The following is a 21,476-nucleotide window of genomic DNA, read 5'->3' on the forward strand; positions in this document are numbered from 1 at the left end:
TGGCCATTATAGCATCGCAGTGCAAGTGTCCAATTATCTAGAACCAAGAATAAAATTAATTTGAGACCATAACACTCTACAACCTTTCTTTCTAATACTCTGTACATTCACTACTTCTTGCTACACTCATACAACAAAATTGCTCAAGAAGCGAGCGTATCACCATCTCAAAGGCCGGCAACGCATTTGCGATTCCTCTGGTATTGCAGATGTCCAAGGGCGTCGATGAACACCTTGGTGTTCCCGCTGCTCGTTTGCCCCCTTCTCTTATAAAAAAATATATTTATCAACCATAAAGTAGTCCAGTCAAATTAGCACACAAAATATTATGTCTGTTTTTACGTATATTCGAATATAACTAAAAAAATGAGAATCATCCTAGGATTACATTTAAATAAAAATAATGAAGCATAATTTTGCATGTTTTGCTTTAAGTTTTCTTGTCACTTGATGATTGATATCTTTTGGGTCAACACCCAGGATCAAAGGAGACTTTCACCTATAACGGTATTCCTGGCGTCAACAATATCAATTCGCCAGAATTTACGTAAGCTACTTTGACCGACTTACATCACAATATAAAACAACACAACACGTGCAAGTAATAAATAAATCTTATTCAGTAAATTCACGCCTCAGACGTATTATCTCCTTCATTACTTTTCTTCGTTCCTTCTTTTTCTGACAATGTTATTGAGTATACAGAACTTCTATCGGAAAATCTATCCCTGTTCCGTCTTCCGAATATACTACTGCGCATCGATGACATTGTTGTAATAGAAACATTGTCTTTGTCCGTCTGTGGTACCATCTTCCATATCAATAGCGCAATGCCACCAAACGCAGCGACTACCAAGAACATCACTAATAACACTTCGCCGAATGCACCTGAAAAATTAACAACTTTAGTAACTTTGAATCGTTCAAGCTGCAGTCGTTCAATGGTGAATCAAACTTCTTCATATACATCACATTTACAACCATCATTAATGCTAATAATTGTACGTTTTGTACATAACATACTTTGTTGACTTTCCTCCTTGCGCGCTTCAAGCCTGGCCGGTTGAAGGTCATTGTAGTCCATGTCCTGGTTGTCATATGGTTCCACGGAGCCAATTGGCTTTGTCTGATGCAGCACGTCCCCTGGGTCGGCTTTAGGTAAATTAATGCCAGCTCTGACGGTAAGAGTTTCTGGTTTATATGTACATAAAACCAAAAATCTGCAAAGAAAAATTCAATTATATTACTCGATCGCTTTAAAAGGTATATTACATACTTAACGATATACATACCGGCGTGTGCTATGCGTCAATATGGGAAGATTCTCTTGAACGATGACGTAGGTAGCGACGGTGGTGTCGTTGACTTCGGAGCCGCACTCCCGGTGGTGTATCCTGAGGATGTAGGCGTCCTGTGCACTGCGCGGGTTTCCTTGCAGCGCGCACCGCTCGGGCCCGCCATCCGCCGCCTCTACAGCTATGCGCCCGCCGAAGTACGGCCCCGTCGATACTTCTACTTCGCTCGCGTGTGGCAGGCATTGCGTCGCACGCGCTGAAACTGTTAATATTCAATTTAGATAAGGTCATAATGGAATATAAATTACTATTATTTTTCTGTCGTTCGAGCAACAAAAAATAAAATACATATAGTTTTAAAGTAACAAGTCTAGTCTTAGTACCAGTTGCTTAAGCAAAGTGCTGACCTAAGCTTAAGAAGCTTTCGTTGTAAATTTTTGAAATCGGTACAGTACTTTTTTGCGGAAGCATAGAACAAACACAACCAAATCTTTACGTTATGACTGTAGATTAGGGAACATACATCCTTTAGTAGGTACAATGATGATCTTGGACCCGATAGATTGTGGGTCCGCTAGGTCGCGTGCGTCTCTCCTCACAGGGCGGACCTCGAAGGAATACGTGGTAGCCATACGCAGGCCGGAGATGTGAGCGCTGTACGCACGCCCGCGACGACCGCTCGGCGTTGTCGTTGATATGTCGCCAGCCCGGCTGCGACCCGCCTTTTCGCTTTCATCATTTTCTACTACCTAGGATAAATACTTAAATAACTTAATAAGTGTGGTAGAGTTACGTTTTTATGTATTATAGAGAAAGGAGGAATTTGATAATCATGAAAAAGTCAGATAATACTCTACGTTAGGTACTTTTTTATCTTTTTGGAAGCAATAACTATTCAGTTAAGTCGATGTTTTCTCATGAGTACTTCGAGGTCGTTATCTTGGATCAAACTTTATACTAGTAATCCCATTGAAGTTTTTATAGATAATATATACATCATTTCACTAAGATTATGGTAATTTATATTTTACCTTAAGAAAAAACACTAAAGATAAATCATTAAACCAGCAATAAATCTTCTGACCGCTTATTTTACAGCGCAGTAAAGCACCTGAATGTAATAACGAGCATTAGGGCGGCGGCGGATTGTGGCGTCACGGTCACGCCTTGCTCCGACACCGCCATTATATCCCGTTCTATGCCAGATACAGAACCAGGCCGACCCTACTGATTCCAATTCAGATATTTTAATATATTTAATATTCAAACTGCTTTCTTATAAGCATTTTGAAACTACTAAATTCACCGAAGCTTTCGCCACTCCTTACAAGGCGATTGTCAATTACGATTATCATTTTTTTTCCTTTGAACTCACTTTGGTGCGACACCTGTACTGTCCCCAGGCCTGCAGTTCACAGTAGTGCACCTGAAAGGCGAGCAGCTGCCGCTGTTCCTCGCTGCCGTACTCCCAGCGCAATCGCACGTCGCGGAAGTCCGGCTCGCCGATCAAATGCAGCACCTCTGCACAAAACAACATACATTAGATAACTATTAGTGCACATTACTTCCTTCACGGTATACCGGCACATATCTACGAAGAAATTCAAACAAGTGTGTGGAATCAAGCAATTCATACTGTGCCAGCATGGTTAACCAAGGTCTAGTCATCCCAAACATAAATAGAGCTTCGGTGGGGAGTACAGGTGCATTAGGAACCGTCGAACGCAATGGTACGCGCGTTTTCATAGCGCCCAATGTGTACTAGGAATAAACACTTCCATTTTCACGCTCCAACACTTCGTTTTCTAAAGCGATTTGTGTAATTGACTTCCTCAGTCTACCGAGACGCTCGAATGCGTCGGCGATGTAGTGACCCGATCGCTCTATTGACCTAGAGACTTCGCTACAGAGATTTAAATTATATTCACTACACTCTGGTAATAAGCACGTATGTTAGATGCAGTACGCCAATCACAGAACTTAAACGATACATATAAATTAAAATTATACATTTGAAAATGAAAACATCTAATGAAACTTTAATTTTTACTATGGACGCAAAATAAGAAAAGCGGTTTTAGAAAAAATTCTACTTGTAAAACTTCTTCTCTATTCTATTTAAAACATTTGTTTTTGCTTGACATTTGTAGCAATAGATGTCGTTGATGTCTTTTGTCTGTAGAATATTGTAATGTAAAGATGGATTTTCGGTATGATTAATGCGACGTGGTATGAAAAATATCTATTGAACCTGTCTTAGAAAGTCTTGAGAGGTATCTATAATTTAATTAACGTTTAATATTAGTGAAAACTAGCACATCGTTCAGATTGACATATCGCGCTACCGGCCGCCCAGCTCAGCCTCCACTGCCCACTAACCACTGCTGCACTGTAATGAGCAAATTATCTAAGTAGCACAATAAACAGATACATTGCGAACACTACTAGGGGTGCGATCACTTACACCAGTTAAAAAAAACTATTAGTAAGTTATCCTTAATAGACTTCGGACTAAAGTAGGTTGGATTTACCCAGCATTTTTTAGTATTTTTGTGTATCTGTTACCTTAAATTTCGTTTAATATTTTACAAGTAAGAGATTTAATTATTAGTCAGTAATACTTACTACACTATCATAATTAACAAATCTATAAAAAATAATAACTGACACTCGACAAAAATATGGAACCATTCGGTTGACTAATTGCGCAGCGACCAAAGGATTTAGCTCGCACAGATTAAAAAATATCTACATGATAAAAAAATATTTTATGTACAAAGATGACAAGTTGAAGTTATCTATCTAAATAGAAAGCGTTGCAAAACAAAGTCTTTGGGTTATTTGCATAAGTCTCGAAGAGTGTCCACTCCCTCACATTGACATTGACCAAATACAATTTACATATAAAGATGAATGAAACGGCACTGAATTTCACTTGTTTTAATGTAATAGTTACTCAAAATAATAAAGGATCAAGAAGAGGTGAGCTTACCCGAGAATAAATATTACCCATTTCGAAATAACTAATGTAAACGCAACCCTGTTGAAAATTTATGTTCCTATTATAAGTTTCTCGCGGGCGCTAATCCATATTCATTTAATAGCGTTGATCAGGTTATAGATAAAGATGTCTCGATGTCTCCTAGTTTATTTAAAACTGACATCAGCTATCTAATGCTATATTGAACGGTTTTACAAATTTTGTTTGAACTTTTATACAAGAGATTTATTTTTCCGGGTTAATATTCGAAAAAACGACAGTTTGACTTCTGTCCCCACTTATAATAAATATATTATAACTCTTGTCATTTAATAATTTCCTGCAAAAAATCTAACACATCATTTCCAATTAAAGCAAACTGCAAATCCACGCTTTTAAAACACGTCTTAATAATTTTGCAATACTTTTGAGTTAAATTTGAAATCAACTTTCAATTTTAACTAAAAGTCGAAGGAAGTGTTAGAACGGTATCATAAATATTACAATTTCGCCGACCTAACGGATAGCAATTTATGCCAATGGGCTTGGCCCGGTGCCAAATTAATATCGAGGTTAGAATGACCTTGTTTGTCCTTTGACTTATTCGTTATTAATTTATAAATATATAAAATTTATTTTTATTTAGGCATAGGGAAACAAAACAAGCAAAAACAAAAAATAACGATACTAAATTCATTTATTGCACAATAACAAAAATCTAAGTAAGTAATCTAGAATTAAAGTAAAGAATCAAAGGACACACGGAAATAAAGATTTAATTACGTTGACCTTCTTGATAACCTCCTTGCTGGCTTCTTCATTTCTTGATATGAAACCTTCTTTTATAGTAAAAATATTTTAAGTATACGTTACTTCCAAAAATATTCTTTATTTAGTACACTTACATAGTAAAATAACAGTACACTAGTACATAAGCTCTGATGTTCTAAACTACTTAGAATTGGATAATCTGATAGAAAAGTGAAAATATTCATTTCAAATTTTAAGAATGTGTACCGATATGAGTACATATTTCAACTCACTTTATATGTCAATCACTGAGATTTTGAAAATTGGCATGTTATTAATTTCAAACTTGTAACATTTCAATTAAGATTAAATTAAAGTTAAGATAGTTTCTTAATAATTCGGAACAAAGAAATAAGTTTAGATAATCTAAATACACGACTAAACTTTCCTTTAGTCAGTTTAATTAACTTTTTACTCTTGACATTCTTGACTCTGTACATCTTGTAAATCGTCTTACCAATAACGAAGAAAGTGAAAGCTGTCTATTCTGTAACTTTAGTAATAGCTACATGAAACCATTTAATACTGAGATTAGGCTACGGTTATAAGGCGTAATAAATCAACACTAAATTATAACGTACAAGTACAAATCAAACTTGAATTCTCTTCTTTAGCAACGCTGTACAAGTTTGATTTGATAATTAACAGGCTTGTTTATTGCATTTGTTTATTGATTTTGACAGTATGTTTTCATTGAAGCAATAAATGTTCATAAAAAACACATTGTTATCTCTTTGTTTCAAAGTAATTGAGAGAGATGACAGTTTGTTTTTAAACAGGTGTTTTGGCAATGGAATTTGGCAGTGAAATACAAAATTTTGCGGAGGTAAAGGTACATCAAGTTATTACGCGTCCTATTAGTATTCCATTGATGGACAGAATACGTTTATGATTAATAATATCGAAACAAACTAGTAATCTGATCCGATATAATTAAGAAATAATACATTAGGTAGTAAATTATAAAGCAAGGCCTTTGCGTGGTCATTAGTTAAATCAGACAGCTACATGATATATAACAAACATAAAAACGGATGTTACGAGCAAATATAATAATTGTAGTCATCATACGAAATTCCTTTATATTCGCATAAAAATAAAGTTGAATTTGCCAATGTTAATGCTAAGTTGTATTTACGTGACTCATACAAAACGGATGTGGATGTTCCATGCGACGATTTTCAAGAGGAAGTAACTAAAACCAGTGCTATTTCGACACGGTTCACGAGCCTGCAAATTTAACAATACAAGAACAATTGACATTGCTATAGGTACAATAATAGATATCATTGAATCTTCAGTATTGTAATATAATATCAGATACGGTTCCGATACAATAATTGTAAGGTCTTCTAATACAATAAGCAATAACACATGATGGACAGACGGACCTTGTCAAGATAACGGAAGTATATTAATGAAGGATGTCGAAGGAGGAATCTTTGTAGGCGACATACACATCTTACCTTATTCTTTCAGTATTTGATGTCTTATTTTTAAGCTAAGGATAATAGGTGCTTTAACCATTTGGAATAAATTATTTTATTTGTTCTTATAATCATGAGTACGATTGCTTTGAATGCAAGTCATCTGACTTCATAGATTAGCTAGGAAATAAAGCTTTCACTTTTTCGACTGGTTATTCTTTATACGCTACGTAAATACACCTTATCAATCACAAACTGTCTTCATCTCATGGTGGTTACTGTTAGAAATGCAGAAACGGTGGGCGCGTCTTGTGGACACTTGAGGCAATAAATCATAATACACGGAGCAAATGACTTTTCAAGTGGCAATCATAAAAGTATTGACTCGTTCGAAATAGACTTGAATACCGTTAACTGCCATCAAAAGGCCGTAAGAAACTAATGCCTTATATGCACTAGAGTGCAACGATTACTAGATTTACCATAATTGTAATCATTACATTATGATTGCCAAGTCAAGACGACTTGCTCCTCAAGCATCACTCAACTACGCTCTAGTTTTTTTTATGATGTATCATTTCTAATTACAATGCGTAATCGTTTCATAACAAGTCCATAAAAAATATATCATTCACTAGACATCTACTGTTGTTTGTTGGAATTATCACTCGTTTTATCATAAAAAGGGCTTCATCCCCTTTTTAAAAAAAGGTTTTTATATTACCTCTTTCATAGAAAAATATGTAAAATATTATGGAGAACGTATTGTCGGTTCTAAGAATTTTATAGTCATTTAACAGTTATGTTATTACACCAGTCTATGTTTGTGTTGTAAATTACACAAAGTAGGCTGTATGTAGGTATAGCACGGTATTTGAAAATGATCCAAAGTGTGATTTTATGAAGTTAACAAGGTCGAAAATAATATTTATGTTAAAGTTTTCACCCGATTGACAGGATTGGTTATTTATAATAATTGTACTGGGAATTAACGTTACTCTGTCAATTCCAAAATACCTTTTTTTAGCTATCTATAAACGCGTCGGCTAGAGCGATTTTATGTGTTTTTTTATTTGTATTATTTTCCGTCTTAGTTTTTTAAATTAGTACTTTTTTTAATTAGACATCAGTTTTTTTGTTATATTTTTAAAGTACCTACTTTATAGAATATGCGTGTTTATTGTAATGGGTGAGTGATGCGAAACGGCTACATACATAACAACAAAAGAGCTTCACGCGCCGCTCTTCCTGTGATCGCTTTATGAGGCCATCTGATTTCATACAGTCATTTGAACACACATTTAACACGGCCTCTGTTCCAGGAACAAACACGAGCCGCTCTGTTACTTGGTGCGGCTGACAAACCACAGTTACATCATTATACATAGATATTATATATGTATCCGACATAATAATCGCATTATAATTATTGTATAACAGTTATTTGTTCCATCGTTCGTTCTATCGAATCTCATGAGGTAATATTCATACTCACAATCGTTTTATCATTAAGTATTGAATGGAAAATACAAAGGAAATAGACCCATCTACAAACCTCAATAAATCACAATAACAAATCTTCAGGAATCAATACTTGAATTGTATCACCGGGTTATGGTCAGAACAAAGTAGTGCACAAAAAGTTTTACAATGTACAACTTCAAATGTGGACTCTAAATACGTAAAAAGCAGAAGAGCTTGTAAATCCAAATCTCATTGTCAGTTAGCCGTGCGTGTATAATCACCGTTTCTGTCGAATTCAATTAAAAATTGACCTACTGCGGCCAGCGAGTTAGCAGACAGTGTCTTTGTATCTTCCGACTTTACGTACAGCACGTCAACAACGAAAAATTGTTCATGCTGTGCTGATGGTATGTGGGACGTTCACAACTGGCTCACGGTTTAATTTTGAGACGTCGTCTCATAAAGTAATTAGATTAAACGGTTGTTAGATACCAACACATTGTACACAAATAACATTGCGTATTTCGTACGCGGCGCGAATCACTAATGATGCTTGCTGAACTAAATTCTTTTCTCAAAAGATGTCGTTTAGTTTAGAGTAACAGTGCAGTAAAGTAAAATTTAAATTGTTTACAGTCGCTTAATGTAGATTTTTCATACTAAATCTACACTAAGCAGCTTGCTTAATGATCATCAAACGACATTCAGTGTACATGAAAACGTCTATAACCAAAAAATTGGTTAGATATTTTTGTTATTCACATCTCTATTAGTTACACTGACCAATAACTAGCCTATAACAGACTATAGTTACCGTTTGTTTCTGAGACCAACATTTCTGTATAAGACATATTGTCATTCCTGTCATTATCTTTGACAAAACTGACATCACACTATGTTTTAAACGGGGATTTTGGTCTTAGAAACCCACGGTTACAGTTAAACAGCACCAGTTAGGCCAGCTTTATAAAATTGTATCATGATATTAGAACATCAAAAAGCTTGTTAAGATTTCCACGATCATCACAAAAGCCGTTAATGACACCGCGCTTGCGTAACTTCAAGTAAGACCTGTCACACTGTAATTTAGAAGAATAGGAGATATATGAGGAAAATACAAAGAATTACAGAACAGAACCAAGAAGCTTACACTAACAAAATTGAAACTCTTTTTAATGAATTAAAATCTTACTTATTTTAAAAAATTATTAATTAAATAAATTTAAAAAATAATTTAAAAGAAATGATTAATAATACATGACTTTATCTAATTTTGTGTATGTAAGTAAATGAAAGAAGAAGAATATTTTTTCCACTTGGAGTTACATCTTAAAAGTGGAATAGAAATTAGTTAAAACTAAAAACGGAACAATGAGTCACTTTAGAAACGTTACGATCTTAAAATTTTATAAGGCAATTTAGTGTGGGCACGGTACATAAATGAAAATGGCAAATTCGAAAAAGTTCATCGAACCGTTACTGGAGTCGTTTGCCATTCTATAAATAGTTAGGATAAAAGACAATAAAAATGTCATAAGAAAAATGATACGTCCCATAAATATCAACGTATGTGATCAATATTTGTTAACGGCGGAGAAAAAGTGTCTGAATTAATTAACAAAAACGTGCACAATTTAATTCGCTGGAATTTAAAAGACCACAGTAAAAGTAAAAAATTGTTCGTGACTCATTTACAGATAATCTTTAATCGCGTTGCTTAATTTTTATTTTTGCAATATAAACAAGAATTCTTGTTTAAAACGCTTTTACCTCTTTAACTGAAAGTTGATTTTAAGGTGGACATTACGTTGCTTGTTGTGATATCAGTTACCGTTTTGATATAAATGAACCGTTCATGAAACAGTAGAATGCATAAAAAGTAAACGTAAAATTCTGCCTGGGATATTTTTGGAGCTAAAAGTTTTTTTATGAAACGAGTCTGAAATCTCACGAAATCAAGCAGTTAATAGGATACAGTTAATAAGTAAGCAAAGTATGTTTGCTTTTATTTCAACTTACAAGATGTAAGTTACACATGTTGTGATATGAATCATCATCTCTCTTAGGCCTCATCCCAATCACGTGGAGTCAGCGCATGATACGATACGAGTACGGGAGAAAATTCCATATCTTTGGTTTCGGATGAGTTTTTAATGTCCTAAATAGAATTAGTCGATTATCGTCAATGGGACATAATTTTTCTACCTTTATACCCGTTGTTCTAAATATTTCTTATATAACTCAATGCAGAACGGATCGAAATCTTTTATATCGGCCTTTATACTCAGACGGTTTGACAGTTGACATCTGTCAGTTTAATAAATAAAAACTATCAGTTGATTAGTGGCATGAATTGAAGCGCGTCAAGTGAAAGCATAGTTTCACACATGTCCTATTTAGCGCGCAACGAGAGCAAAACGAAGCATCATATCTGTATCAATCGGCTTAGCATTATCTATGCAAATTTACGTATTATTGAATCCGATGAATATTAGAACAGCATTAATATTGGCAATGTAGGGTGTCTCGCCGCAAGTGCCGGCAACCGTTACCGCATGCATAATGCTAACCGCGCGCTGCCGCTGGCCCACTGACGTAATGACATGCAGACAACTTCCTCAGGCCACGGCCGCGTCTACACAGATAACATTTAAAAAAAACATAAGATACAAACAAACCGGGTCAACGTCAGTAGCTGTACAATACTGAACGTACCGAATATCGGCGACGCGTGGTCGTGTTTACTAAATATTCGCACATTTAGTTCAAGCAGGTATGTTAACGTTACATCGACGGAGAATGTGGTTCAACGCGCGTTTGTCCCAAATGTTTTTTTTTTTTACACAAATGCTGCAGCACAACACTGTTGCTTTCTAACTTTAACGTTCAATTTAAGTCCATTTTATTTATACTGCTGTAATAGAATAAAAAATTGTGACGAATTTATATTCTTATGGAGCTATATAAATATTTTTTGATCGCATCGTTTCTCTAAACATTATTAGAAAAACGGTCAAGTTTAGTTCGTTAAACTCTTTTCGTTGAAGTTAATTTTCAGAAATCAAAATCAAAGCCAAAAGATAATCAGTTGAGAAACGCCTATGTAGTACGAAGTGTAAGTACCAATATGACTAACGTCAGTACGGTACTGCTTAGAATTTTTTTATTTCAAAATCCTGTATAGCACCGTAATGTCAAAATTAGACGACAACATCAGGTGAATGTCCTGTCCGTTTCGTCGCCTGATGATAAAAAATACGAAACTTTAACACCTCATACAGTTGACTGGAATGTTGATTGAAAAACAATTATAAGAGATACCAACCTGCAACTACAGTTCGAAGCGATATAAGAATTCTGAACATAGCAACTTTTCCACTCGATTTATTCGTACTAAATTATTTATTAAGTAAATACGTAAAACAACAGTTTAGAGTTCTCAATTGGTATATAATTCAATTTTAAATGCGTCAAAATGTAGTACGTGTAGTGTGCATATATGTATATATTTATATATTTTTACTTGTTATCATGTTTAAGCTCTTACATTACCTACAAATAACATAGGTAATCCGTCAATGTACTGATGGGCGAACATTACGAGTACTGTATCTGTCAGCAGCCTTCCGGCGCTGCTATTGACTTGTCGCTGTACTCTGTACACAATAGGTACACATTTATCATCGTGTACACTGCACAACAAATTATTTTCATGTATCACAAAGGTTAAACGTGAGGTTATTTTTTTTGTAACTAGAACAAAAAGAAATTATTCCGCTCACGCACAATATTATATGACCTGTAACATTTTTTAATACATTTCAAAGTGTCAATAAACATGGAATTTCTCAAACACATGAACAATACAGGTGGTGCTTAAAAATGTTGAAATAATTAGATTAAAGACATATCTTAAAGTTTATCAATCACCTACTAGGAAATATTTAAAAATGTGTGTAATTTAAAATAATCATCTGTAGCTCATTTTAATCAGAAAATAAGTACTAAAGCCGTTTGATCTTAAGTATAACGACAATTTTTATGTTGTTTGACCTCACAATTTAGTTAGACTAATGTGAACTCGTTAGAGAAATGCACGATATTTTACCGTACTTTATTAACTGTCTATAAAAAAGGACGTTCGAATCATATTCTAAGTTTCATGAATTTTGTTTTTTGATGATAAATGAGAGAAAAACAAATAAAATTAATCAAGTAAATCAATTGAAATCGTACAATAGCGTAGCAATGAAATGGAGAAGATGATCTTGTTTTGTTATTTGTATAAATCATGAGGACTGAAGTATTCACATTAAATGGGGACAGCACGATCGTTCCTAAACGGGGCATTGTTTAGAGAAATATACTCAGTTAATTTGATCAAACCATTCACAATGATCGTAAGATTTGTCGTGGAGATATAGTTAAGTCGGACTTAGATTCCACAATTGTGATAAGGAATACAGATAATGTATCTACGTTACTAGTTAAGCCATACCTTGACTACGCTGTTGGTGGTCTTAAGGGAAATGAGGTAACCGTTACTTTAGCCTGAAGGCAGCCATATATAATCTACTAAACGTCGCCCGCGACTCCGTCCGCACGGAATTAAAAAAATAGGAGTAATAAGTAGCCTATGCGTTCTACGTAGATACGATAGCTTGTATGCAATATGATTTAATTTTTTATTTTAATAATTATTGTAAGCGTAGGAACGGTAAAACGGAGTCATGTTTTTCTGAATCAGTTATTCCAAAGGTCATTTTCCGTTCCAAAGCACAAAGTTCAATTCATTCATCATCAGAAATTTATTCATCAAAATGTTAGTCGAAATTGGTAAAAATAATAAAACTTTTACTAACATTAATTGTAACAAAATTACTTGTTTTATAAATCGAAATCATATTTATTCACAGTTAGTGAGCTGTCGTCAAAAACCGAAATTTTTTCGAATTCTTTGCAATTCAAGCTAACTGCCCCGCTTACACTCATTTAGTGGTCTGTTAAGTATTCCTTAAGATTTTTTTTTATATTTCTCATACTAAGCAGCACCAGTTAAAAAAAGGAAGAAAATAGAATATGTAATCATTTGTCAACTCTACTGCCATAGTAAAATGTGTATAATGAAGTGCGAAAGCGCCGCAATCGAAGTCGCAGTTAGCAACATTGATAACGCCGCGATGAGCCGTTAGTTTGATGTAATCTGGCAAAACCGCACGCCTCCGTGTCACATTGACTTGCGGTAAAAAAGCTTTGTTGTGCCTTCTAGATCAACATTGCGTAAACGAGGTGCGTGCGCCACTATCGAGATGCTCTTAAACCGGACATTTTCAAATCAAACTTTTTTTTTATACACAGTTTCTTTGTTCGTCGATCTGCCGTTAATTAACATTATCTTATTGTAAACAAGCTGACCTAATTAAAATAAAACATTAATATAATTAAATATTGGATTTTTACTAAGTAAACGAAATATATATAAAAAATGTTATTGCACTTTTCTTTTTTCCTTATAACTTACTGACATTAAGAGTACCCGAAACCGACGTAATACCATATCCATAGATGTATGATTTTTGAAAAAGCGAGAGGTGTGTGGACCGCGCTAAATGGTGGTCCAGTGCTAATGGTCCGTGGTCTCTGTCTATCCCTCTGAAATACGGTCGTGAGTTGTTGTTGTTGGCTGACATCAACATTCGCAATTGTATCAACTTGCAATATGTTAGAGAATTTTGTATAAAACATAATAAGGTTGAAATATTTTTATAGCTACTGCATCACGAAATACGACGAAAGAATTAGTATACGCTAATAACTTATCCAACACAGTCTTGACATCTTCAGCATATGCTGCATATTATGTTTCTAATTTATTTTTTCTTGACTTAAATTAGGAGAGATTAGGCAGACAACTATGCAGGCCCGGTGCTTGATACACATCTTTGCCTTAAGTCGCAGGTATTACAAGTTTTCTCACGATCTTTTTCTTTATCGTAAAAACGTCGAATATAATAGTAAATTCGAAGACATTAGTAGAGGGGATCTAACCCAGGACTTCTAGACAAGCACAGTGCTTAACCGTGTGTGCAATTTCATAATTACTTTATCTCATTCTATTTGGAAACGCAGAGAATATAATTTTTCTATATGTATATACGGGTGTGTTGGCAGTGGAAGCCGACGTTAATTATGTATTATGAGATTATATAACGCGGTATCTGTTAAAAAAAACAAATGAAGTCGACATCATACGTTTCGTTAATTTCGTATGCACCTAGATAAAAAAATAGCTTTTAGTACCGTTACAAATAAAAAGAGGATCTACTTTGGTTATTAATTATTATCATTCACAAGGGAGCGTTAAATGCGTTTAATGTAAGAATTATCAGATACAAATCCACTTCCATAAATCTACAATTAATTGACAGGTCTGAAATCTTATTATTTAGTAAGTATATCATGGAATTTTAAATGAAAATTTAGCAGTACTAAAGTACTGCTAAAATTTCATACCCAAAGCTTCCTGAAGCTAATAAAGCTATGAAAAATGTAACGTTGAAAAAATTTCATAATAAATCAACATTATAATTTTTTCATATTTATATAACGACGGACGTAAGTCTTTATTTTTGATAGAATAAAATAATATAATTAAAGTAATTGATATATTGACCGTATAAATAAATCGATTAGTTATATTGTTATAATTAAATCATCTCACCGTCGTCCGCTTCTATTTCATCGATCGGGGACACGGATGCAATTCGGCATAAAAGTCCAATCAGAAATAAATTCAGGCGATAAAACATTATGAGAAAATTAAATTAAAAATTGATACACAATTACGTTATATAACTTAGTTGAATTTTTAAAAATTGTTGTAATAAAAAAAAAAATTTGCGTATTTACGTAAAATTATATCGGAACGCGTTCGGGCGGCGTTTGTAAACGTCGCGCTTATATTGCGGTCTTCAAACGACTGACGAACGGACGATGTGATAAAGTGCAGCCATAGAGCTTGGAACTGGCTAGGCTATTACACGAGCATACACACAGTTAAAACTTCAATGCAGTCGACAGTAATCAATTTTTAAGACAAATTGAATCCTAATTTCTTAATTTAGTATAGGTTTTGCTCCTATGATTTATATATTAACACGTATAGCGAAAATTTTGGATGATTTCTTACGGAAATTGCGGGAAAGGATGAACGTGAATTTTGACACAAATATAGTTGCTTAAAAGAAGTACAAAAAGCTATTTTTTATAAAAAAAAAAGCTTTGATTATGAATTATCGTCGAATTTCAACCATTGGGCGACCACTAGTTTAATTTTAAGGTCTTAGTACACTGTATCCTGTTATAGATTCGTTGATATTTATAAATGTAACGATCGCGCATGCGTTGCTACTTGCGACCCTGACGCGCATCTCAGCTAGTACATTTCGCTTTCCCAGACCCAGTGGAACACCAAATATGTTGGAAACAAAAGAAGATTTGAAAACTGACAACGAAGGTTCTTTCATGGAAATTTTGGACCGTAAGGATTTGGCCGTACCAGCGCTACAATGGACCCTTACATGCTTTACTATTTTTTACTGGGTTCGTATACAAATATTATATCTAGGATAACGTAAATGTGCGGAATGACAATTTTGAAAATGATATTTATTCAAGGTTAGGTGTCCTACTATTTACCTCCTCAGTATCCCCCGTGATTTATATACCTACAAACATTTTGAAAGCGTGATTAAAGTTACGTGTTTTTATAGTAAAAGGTTGCAAACGACAAATCAACCATTTTGTTTTGATCCAGGTTAGTGCAAAGGAGTCAACTGAAAACCGCCGCAGGAATGGTTTAATCTGTCCCTGCATACGCTGATTTTATTTATTTATTTATAAAATACACACAACAGCTAAAATAATCATATATTTCTACAGAAAAAAGTATACCTACACAAAACAGATAATTTTGCAAGCAACAGGTATTCACCACAGTAGCTATCTTTTCCCATATTTTTGTTCTTTTGTTACTTAAGAATAAGTTGGTATGTAGGTACATAATAATGTAATTTTTTATCTTTTTTGTCTCAATAAATATTTTTACTTTCTTCCTTATTTTCTTCAAGCGGTCACCTGAAATAGCAAAATGGCCGCTGCACATAAATAGAAAAAGTTAAAAAATTTAAAATGCAAAGGATTAGAATTTGGCCTGCGGTACACACACTCATCAGTCGTAACGCTGGATTACTTCCATATTACAACTGTTCTCTGTGGAATCTGTGTGGTCCAACGTCATTCGTTTTCACGAGTGCACAACGCATTTAATCGAAACTTATAAAATCTTTCGTGGGTGGTGGTTTTGCAGGCATTGTATTTTGAGATAATAGGCATCTCCTGTATAGTAACATAGTGCTCGTAGATAACTGATTGACTGATACCATATTTATAAAAAAAATATTTCTACTCTTAACAGTGCAATTGCAAGTCCATTTATGTACGTAATAAATGTAAGCGTTATTCAATTTATTTTTTTGAAATGTAAAGATGAAAATAATATTACTTTTAAATTTATCTCATAAGTTTTATTTTCAGGTGATGGGGATAGCGATGGTGTGCGGGGCACTGTGGGGGATACTTGAACTGCAAAAGTACGTGGATTTGCCGTCAGACATGTCCGGAAATGCTCCGTATCTGTTGATGGGCCTCGGGGTATTCACGTTAATCATCAGCTCTTTCGCCTTCTCCTGCATCTACAGGGAACAAACGCTGTTGATTTACATTGTAAGAAAACTTGTATTGCATATTAAAACATATGTAACATATATCGATTTGAATGTACGATTCTGTTATAAATTTTCAGTATGCAGGTTGTTTAGCCTGCGTGTTCGTGATAAACATAGGACTGATGGTATCGGTGGTCTGCTACAAGAACGCGTTGTATAAAGGCCTCTTCGACGGACTCACGCGGACCATTCATAATTACAATCCAGACACAACCAATTTTGACTTTGCTCAATCAACGGTATTGAAAAACATTTTATTTTTAACTATTTTTTTTTTTGTTTTTTGATGACACTAAGGCGCGGAGTTTGGGTTGAATCTGTTATTTAGATTAAATAAAGTGCTGATTTTAGTTATAGCCTTGCAACGTCAATGCCCAAGGCGATCATTATATACGAATTTTTAACCAAAAACTCAACAAATTCCATCGAGTGACTTATTCACCAGATTTGGTTTCAGCTGACTTTGACCATGCAATTTTGTTTATGACTTTCAAACTCATATTTCGTATGTTATTGAACTTTTCCCGTTACTTTCTTGACACAGTTGTATATTAAATTATTTGAAGAAAAGTGCTTATTATTATTATTACTGTGGTGGTTTTATTAATGCCTTTTTATTACTTTATGTTTTTGTACTACTGTTTCGACCGTGAAAATCTACGGTTACAAAATAACATACGTTTTAACAAACAGTTCCAGTGCTGTGGTGTTACAAATTACACGGATTGGATAAAATCGTCGCCAACGAAGGTGATCCCGACATCCTGCTGTGTCGACCCAACCAACTGCGTCACCGCCAACTACGGCGATGTATACACCAAGGTAATACTTTACTTTGACGTTCTATTGTCAAACTAGTGCAATTACAGTAATTACATTGAATTAACATTTTGAATGGCATTTCATGGCGGCTCGCCATATCAAACTGTACGAATCCGATTACTAACAAAGATATTGCACTACTAGATTCTTACCTCAATCGTACCTTTATTTGGAGCGTTTACCTTAACACTGTTGACACACTTTTAACGTACGACAGTCGATGCAATCTCTTATATGCTTTCACTCATTATTTTTTAATTGCAGGGTTGTTACGCCTTGATAAAGGAATACATAGAGAGAAACATGCCCACAATAACGGTTGCGACGGGGGGTTTGAGCACGATGCCGGTCATAGGCAGTCAAATTGCCTTCGCACTCGCCCAGTACACCTCTCACAGCAAGATGTACACTGACGCGCAATATGCAGCATATTTCACCTAATTCTCTAAGTCTTGTACAACAAAAATGTCTTTTTAAATAATTAGTTGCCGCCTTCAAATTACACTTCAACTATGTTAATCTCCTCCTCTAGGCGTATTGCTCATGCCTGATGTTCATGGCCATCACTATCATCTCTACCTAAAGTCTACATAAGTTTAACCAAATCTATAATCTTCCAAACATTTGTTTTTTTTATTTATGTCTAATTGAAATAATATTTTCACTCCTCTCCTTCACTTTAATAAAACTGAAACAATACTGTGCGTGTGAAGTGGAAATTCATAGAAATATTGTACATAGTTTAGTCTGTAACATAACCATGCGAGCTAATTTGTGGGCGACAACTATTATCGAATAGATATATGAAGTTATCTGATATGTTACATTTCCTTTTAATATTTTTAAATTAAATATGGTATTCAGGTTTTCAAATATCTTGATGACTCGTAACATCGTAAGAGTTGTTGCGCAGACCACAATGTTTTGTGTTAGGGCGTAGAGATGCGGGGGGAGAGAATTGCGCAGCGCGCAGTTGATTTTGGGTTGCCACTATATTTGAAAACACGTATAATCACAATGTTAATACCTATATATATAGTTTATTAAATGTATACTTTATCAATTTTAATCTGTATAACTTTTTTGCTCTTATTGTATTGTAGTTTATAGTATTTAGTTGGTAGTGTGTCTGAAGAATAAAAACAGACGTTAATAAAATGCGAACATATATATGAAGTTTTTCTATTTACCTACTAGCTTTTAACCGCGACTCCGTCCGCGCGGAATAAAAAAAAGAAAACAGGGTAAAAATTATCCTATGTTCGTTTCCTGGTTCTAAGCTACCTGCCCACCAATTTTCAGTCAAATCGATTCAGCCGTTCTTGAGTTATAAATAGTGTAACTAACACGACTTTCTTTTATATATATAGATATATCATCCGTCAACTGACAATAGAAGACTTACAAACGGACAATGGTCACAATCACATTGTGTTTTTTAAACATCATCACATTCATTAGTAATGGGATCAGTCATTTTTAAAAATAAAAGGTCTTTTTTTGTTAACAAATCATGTTGTCATTATTATATCAAAAAAATTATTACACTTTTAACATAATAAAGAGGAAACGGTTTCACAATACAAAATTCCACTATTTTGTCGTGTCTCAACTGAAACTATACAATAATATATTGTCATCCTTTTTTTTACTCTTTGTAAACAGAGAGACAAACAATAAATTTTTGTACAAGTGATATTGTATTAAGACTACAATATAAAGTCTTTGCTAGTCACTGTCCGAGCTGTTTTTGTCGGCTTTTGGTTCAACGGGCACCTCTTGCTTATAATGTCTGTATTCTGGTTTCAGTTCCCACATATTTTTGTGTGGATTTTTCAAATTATAATTGCATACCTCTTTCAGTATATCCTTTAAGTACACTATTGGTTGTTTGGTTATCTGAAATATAAATAATTTCTGTGAGTTTTTACTGTTGACATACTTGTAAAAACATTATCATCTCTACAGACAGCAGGAAATTCATATTTATTAATATAGTATAGTTAATTATTTTTTATTATAAAATACAACTTCCTAGATTAATCTCATATCTGACAAATATTATAAACTAGCTTTTACCCGCGACTCCGTCCGCGCGGAATAAAAAAATACAAAACGGGGTAAAAATTATCCTATGTCCTATTCCTGGTTCTAAGCTACCTGCCCATCAATTTTCAGTCAAATCGATTCAGCCGTTCTTGAGTTATAAATAGTGTAACTAACACGACTTTCTATTATATATATAGATAGATGCGAATGTTTGAATGGATGGATGTTTGTTAGAAGGTATCTCCAGAACACCTCAACTCAACTCAACAGATCTTGATGAAATTTGGCATAGATGTGGAACATAGACTGGAAGAACACATAGGCTATTTATTACGTTTTTTTTAATTCCATGCAGAGTGTCTGTTGTGAAAGCTAGTACAACATAATTCTAATGTCTATTACATCATAAATAAACCTTTTGATGTATACATATGGTGGTATATGACTATACATTCAATCATATATTTAATAACTATTATGTGTCAATCATTACCTTTTGCAAATCCTTAATATTATAATACTGATGTTTTTCAAAAGCAGCAAACAGCATATTGAGGACAACATCCTTGTCATCACGAGCTTTCTTACCCTCTGCTTTCTTTTTCTCCAGAAAGTCAATCTGAGTGAAAAAAAATATCATTAATATTTTACTTAAATCATGATTCACAAATAAATTATCAAAATTACTCAAAAGTAAAAAGATTAAAACAATATCTAAATTTACAATCAATCACAGTGCATGGCCCACCTTCATTACATTCGTAGAAACTAAAAATAAACCATAGATAATTATAAATTAAAAACTCACATTATGTTTGTGATCAGAGACTGGCTTAAAGTTCTGCACAATTCTATCGAGCTGCTGAACTTGCCTTTGAGGCATGGACGCTTTCCGTATTGACTCTGACTTCAGCTTATAATATGTATTGTCAGCGTATGGCCTACATTCTAACTTCTGAACTATTCTACCTTCCATATAAAGTTTTTCAGATTCAGGAACCACAGCATCTGAAGTAGCAGCTAAAATACAAGAAAAAGTAAATGATATAGCTAGCGATTTTTGGATTTAATAAATATTAAGAATATGACGATATTTTAACATCATAATAATCACGAGCAATGTATGAATAACAAAACATAGCTTCTACGACACAAAAAGGGTTACAAACCTAGTGGCGTACTTACGAACAACATGCGAGAAAACACCCAATGACTGATGAGTAACATTGTACACGTCAAGACGATGAACTTTTGGAATGTTTTGTTCACCAGGCTCTTTAAGGCAAAGAACTCCTTCCGAAAGATAAAGTTGTACTTGTGTTTTTTGCCCCGGTGCACGCGAAATTTTCAGTTTTCCAACATCAATATTACCAGGAGCTTTCTCCCATTTATTGGCTATGTATTTAGGAACTTTAACAAGCCAGACTCCTCTTCCAGAGTTTGATAAATCCAACTCCCTATCGATGTGAGGATGAGCGTTTGGAGTTGTCATTTTAACGTCGTTAATATTATAACAATTAAAATTCTTTAACTTTGCAACGAAACAAAAAGTTTGTTTCAGTCAACAGGCAGTACAGTACCGCACGTCAAATGTCGATGTCAAATCAAATGTCATTTCTAAATCGCTTGTGGTCGTTAAAGAGAAGACAAAACTCATCACATCTCAGCCAGCTGGTTATCAAATTATTGTGGACAACTTTTGTCACTATTATTCGATGTATGAACAGATTTCAGATGTATGACCAGAATATTCCTTAACTGTAAATTTTCTATTTAATTTGCTTAAAATGTTTAACCCTCGGTTGAAAAACAGCTTTTAAAACCAATCATCACCGTCAGAGAA

General features: G+C 34.2%; 3 protein-coding genes across 3 annotated transcripts; 1 reads left to right on the plus strand and 2 right to left on the minus strand.

The window, feature by feature from the left end:
* Positions 1 to 227: 227 nt before the first annotated feature.
* Positions 228 to 14,938, minus strand: LOC106719926. The gene is made up of 6 exons (XM_014514414.2): positions 14,698 to 14,938; positions 2,671 to 2,816; positions 1,819 to 2,044; positions 1,293 to 1,557; positions 1,024 to 1,220; positions 228 to 888 (listed from the first exon to the last, which is right to left on the minus strand). Exons 1-6 carry the CDS (start codon positions 14,783 to 14,785, stop codon positions 629 to 631), a joined length of 1,182 nt encoding a protein of 393 aa, XP_014369900.2. The 5' UTR covers positions 14,786 to 14,938; the 3' UTR covers positions 228 to 628.
* A 467-nt stretch (positions 14,939 to 15,405) lies between these two features.
* On the plus strand, positions 15,406 to 18,261 carry LOC106719955 (tetraspanin-7). Its single transcript, XM_045678870.1, has 5 exons — positions 15,406 to 15,578; positions 16,572 to 16,760; positions 16,840 to 17,001; positions 17,456 to 17,584; positions 17,849 to 18,261. The coding sequence occupies exons 1-5, from the start codon at positions 15,453 to 15,455 to the stop codon at positions 18,023 to 18,025; spliced, it is 783 nt and encodes a 260-aa protein (XP_045534826.1). The 5' UTR covers positions 15,406 to 15,452; the 3' UTR covers positions 18,026 to 18,261.
* Positions 18,262 to 19,160: 899 nt separating this feature from the next.
* On the minus strand, positions 19,161 to 21,437 carry LOC106719918 (general transcription factor IIF subunit 2). The gene is made up of 4 exons (XM_014514405.2): positions 20,819 to 21,437; positions 20,442 to 20,653; positions 20,127 to 20,252; positions 19,161 to 19,483 (listed from the first exon to the last, which is right to left on the minus strand). Exons 1-4 carry the CDS (start codon positions 21,123 to 21,125, stop codon positions 19,313 to 19,315), a joined length of 816 nt encoding a protein of 271 aa, XP_014369891.2. The 5' UTR covers positions 21,126 to 21,437; the 3' UTR covers positions 19,161 to 19,312.
* Between the last annotated feature and the right edge of the window lie 39 nt (positions 21,438 to 21,476).

Source organism: Papilio machaon, chromosome 1, assembly GCF_912999745.1.
Source record: "Papilio machaon chromosome 1, ilPapMach1.1, whole genome shotgun sequence".
NCBI classification, from domain to species: domain Eukaryota; kingdom Metazoa; phylum Arthropoda; class Insecta; order Lepidoptera; family Papilionidae; genus Papilio; species Papilio machaon.

Coding starts and splice junctions, on each gene's coding strand:
- LOC106719926 (XM_014514414.2), bottom strand. CDS start 14,785: ATGTTTTATCGCCTGAATTTATTTCTGATTGGACTTTTATGCCGAATT. Junction 2,817..14,697: donor TGAAATAGAAGCGGACGACG/GTGAGATGATTT, acceptor TGTTTTGTGCAG/AGGTGCTGCATTTGATCGGC. Junction 1,558..1,818: donor CATTGTACCTACTAAAGGAT/GTATGTTCCCTA, acceptor GAATATTAACAG/TTTCAGCGCGTGCGACGCAA.
- LOC106719955 (XM_045678870.1), top strand. CDS start 15,453: ATGTTGGAAACAAAAGAAGATTTGAAAACTGACAACGAAGGTTCTTTC. Junction 17,002..17,455: donor TTGACTTTGCTCAATCAACG/GTATTGAAAAAC, acceptor TTTAACAAACAG/TTCCAGTGCTGTGGTGTTAC. Junction 17,585..17,848: donor ACGGCGATGTATACACCAAG/GTAATACTTTAC, acceptor TTTTAATTGCAG/GGTTGTTACGCCTTGATAAA.
- LOC106719918 (XM_014514405.2), bottom strand. CDS start 21,125: ATGACAACTCCAAACGCTCATCCTCACATCGATAGGGAGTTGGATTTA. Junction 20,654..20,818: donor TGTTTTCTCGCATGTTGTTC/GTAAGTACGCCA, acceptor CTTGTATTTTAG/CTGCTACTTCAGATGCTGTG. Junction 19,484..20,126: donor ATATTAAGGATTTGCAAAAG/GTAATGATTGAC, acceptor TTTATATTTCAG/ATAACCAAACAACCAATAGT.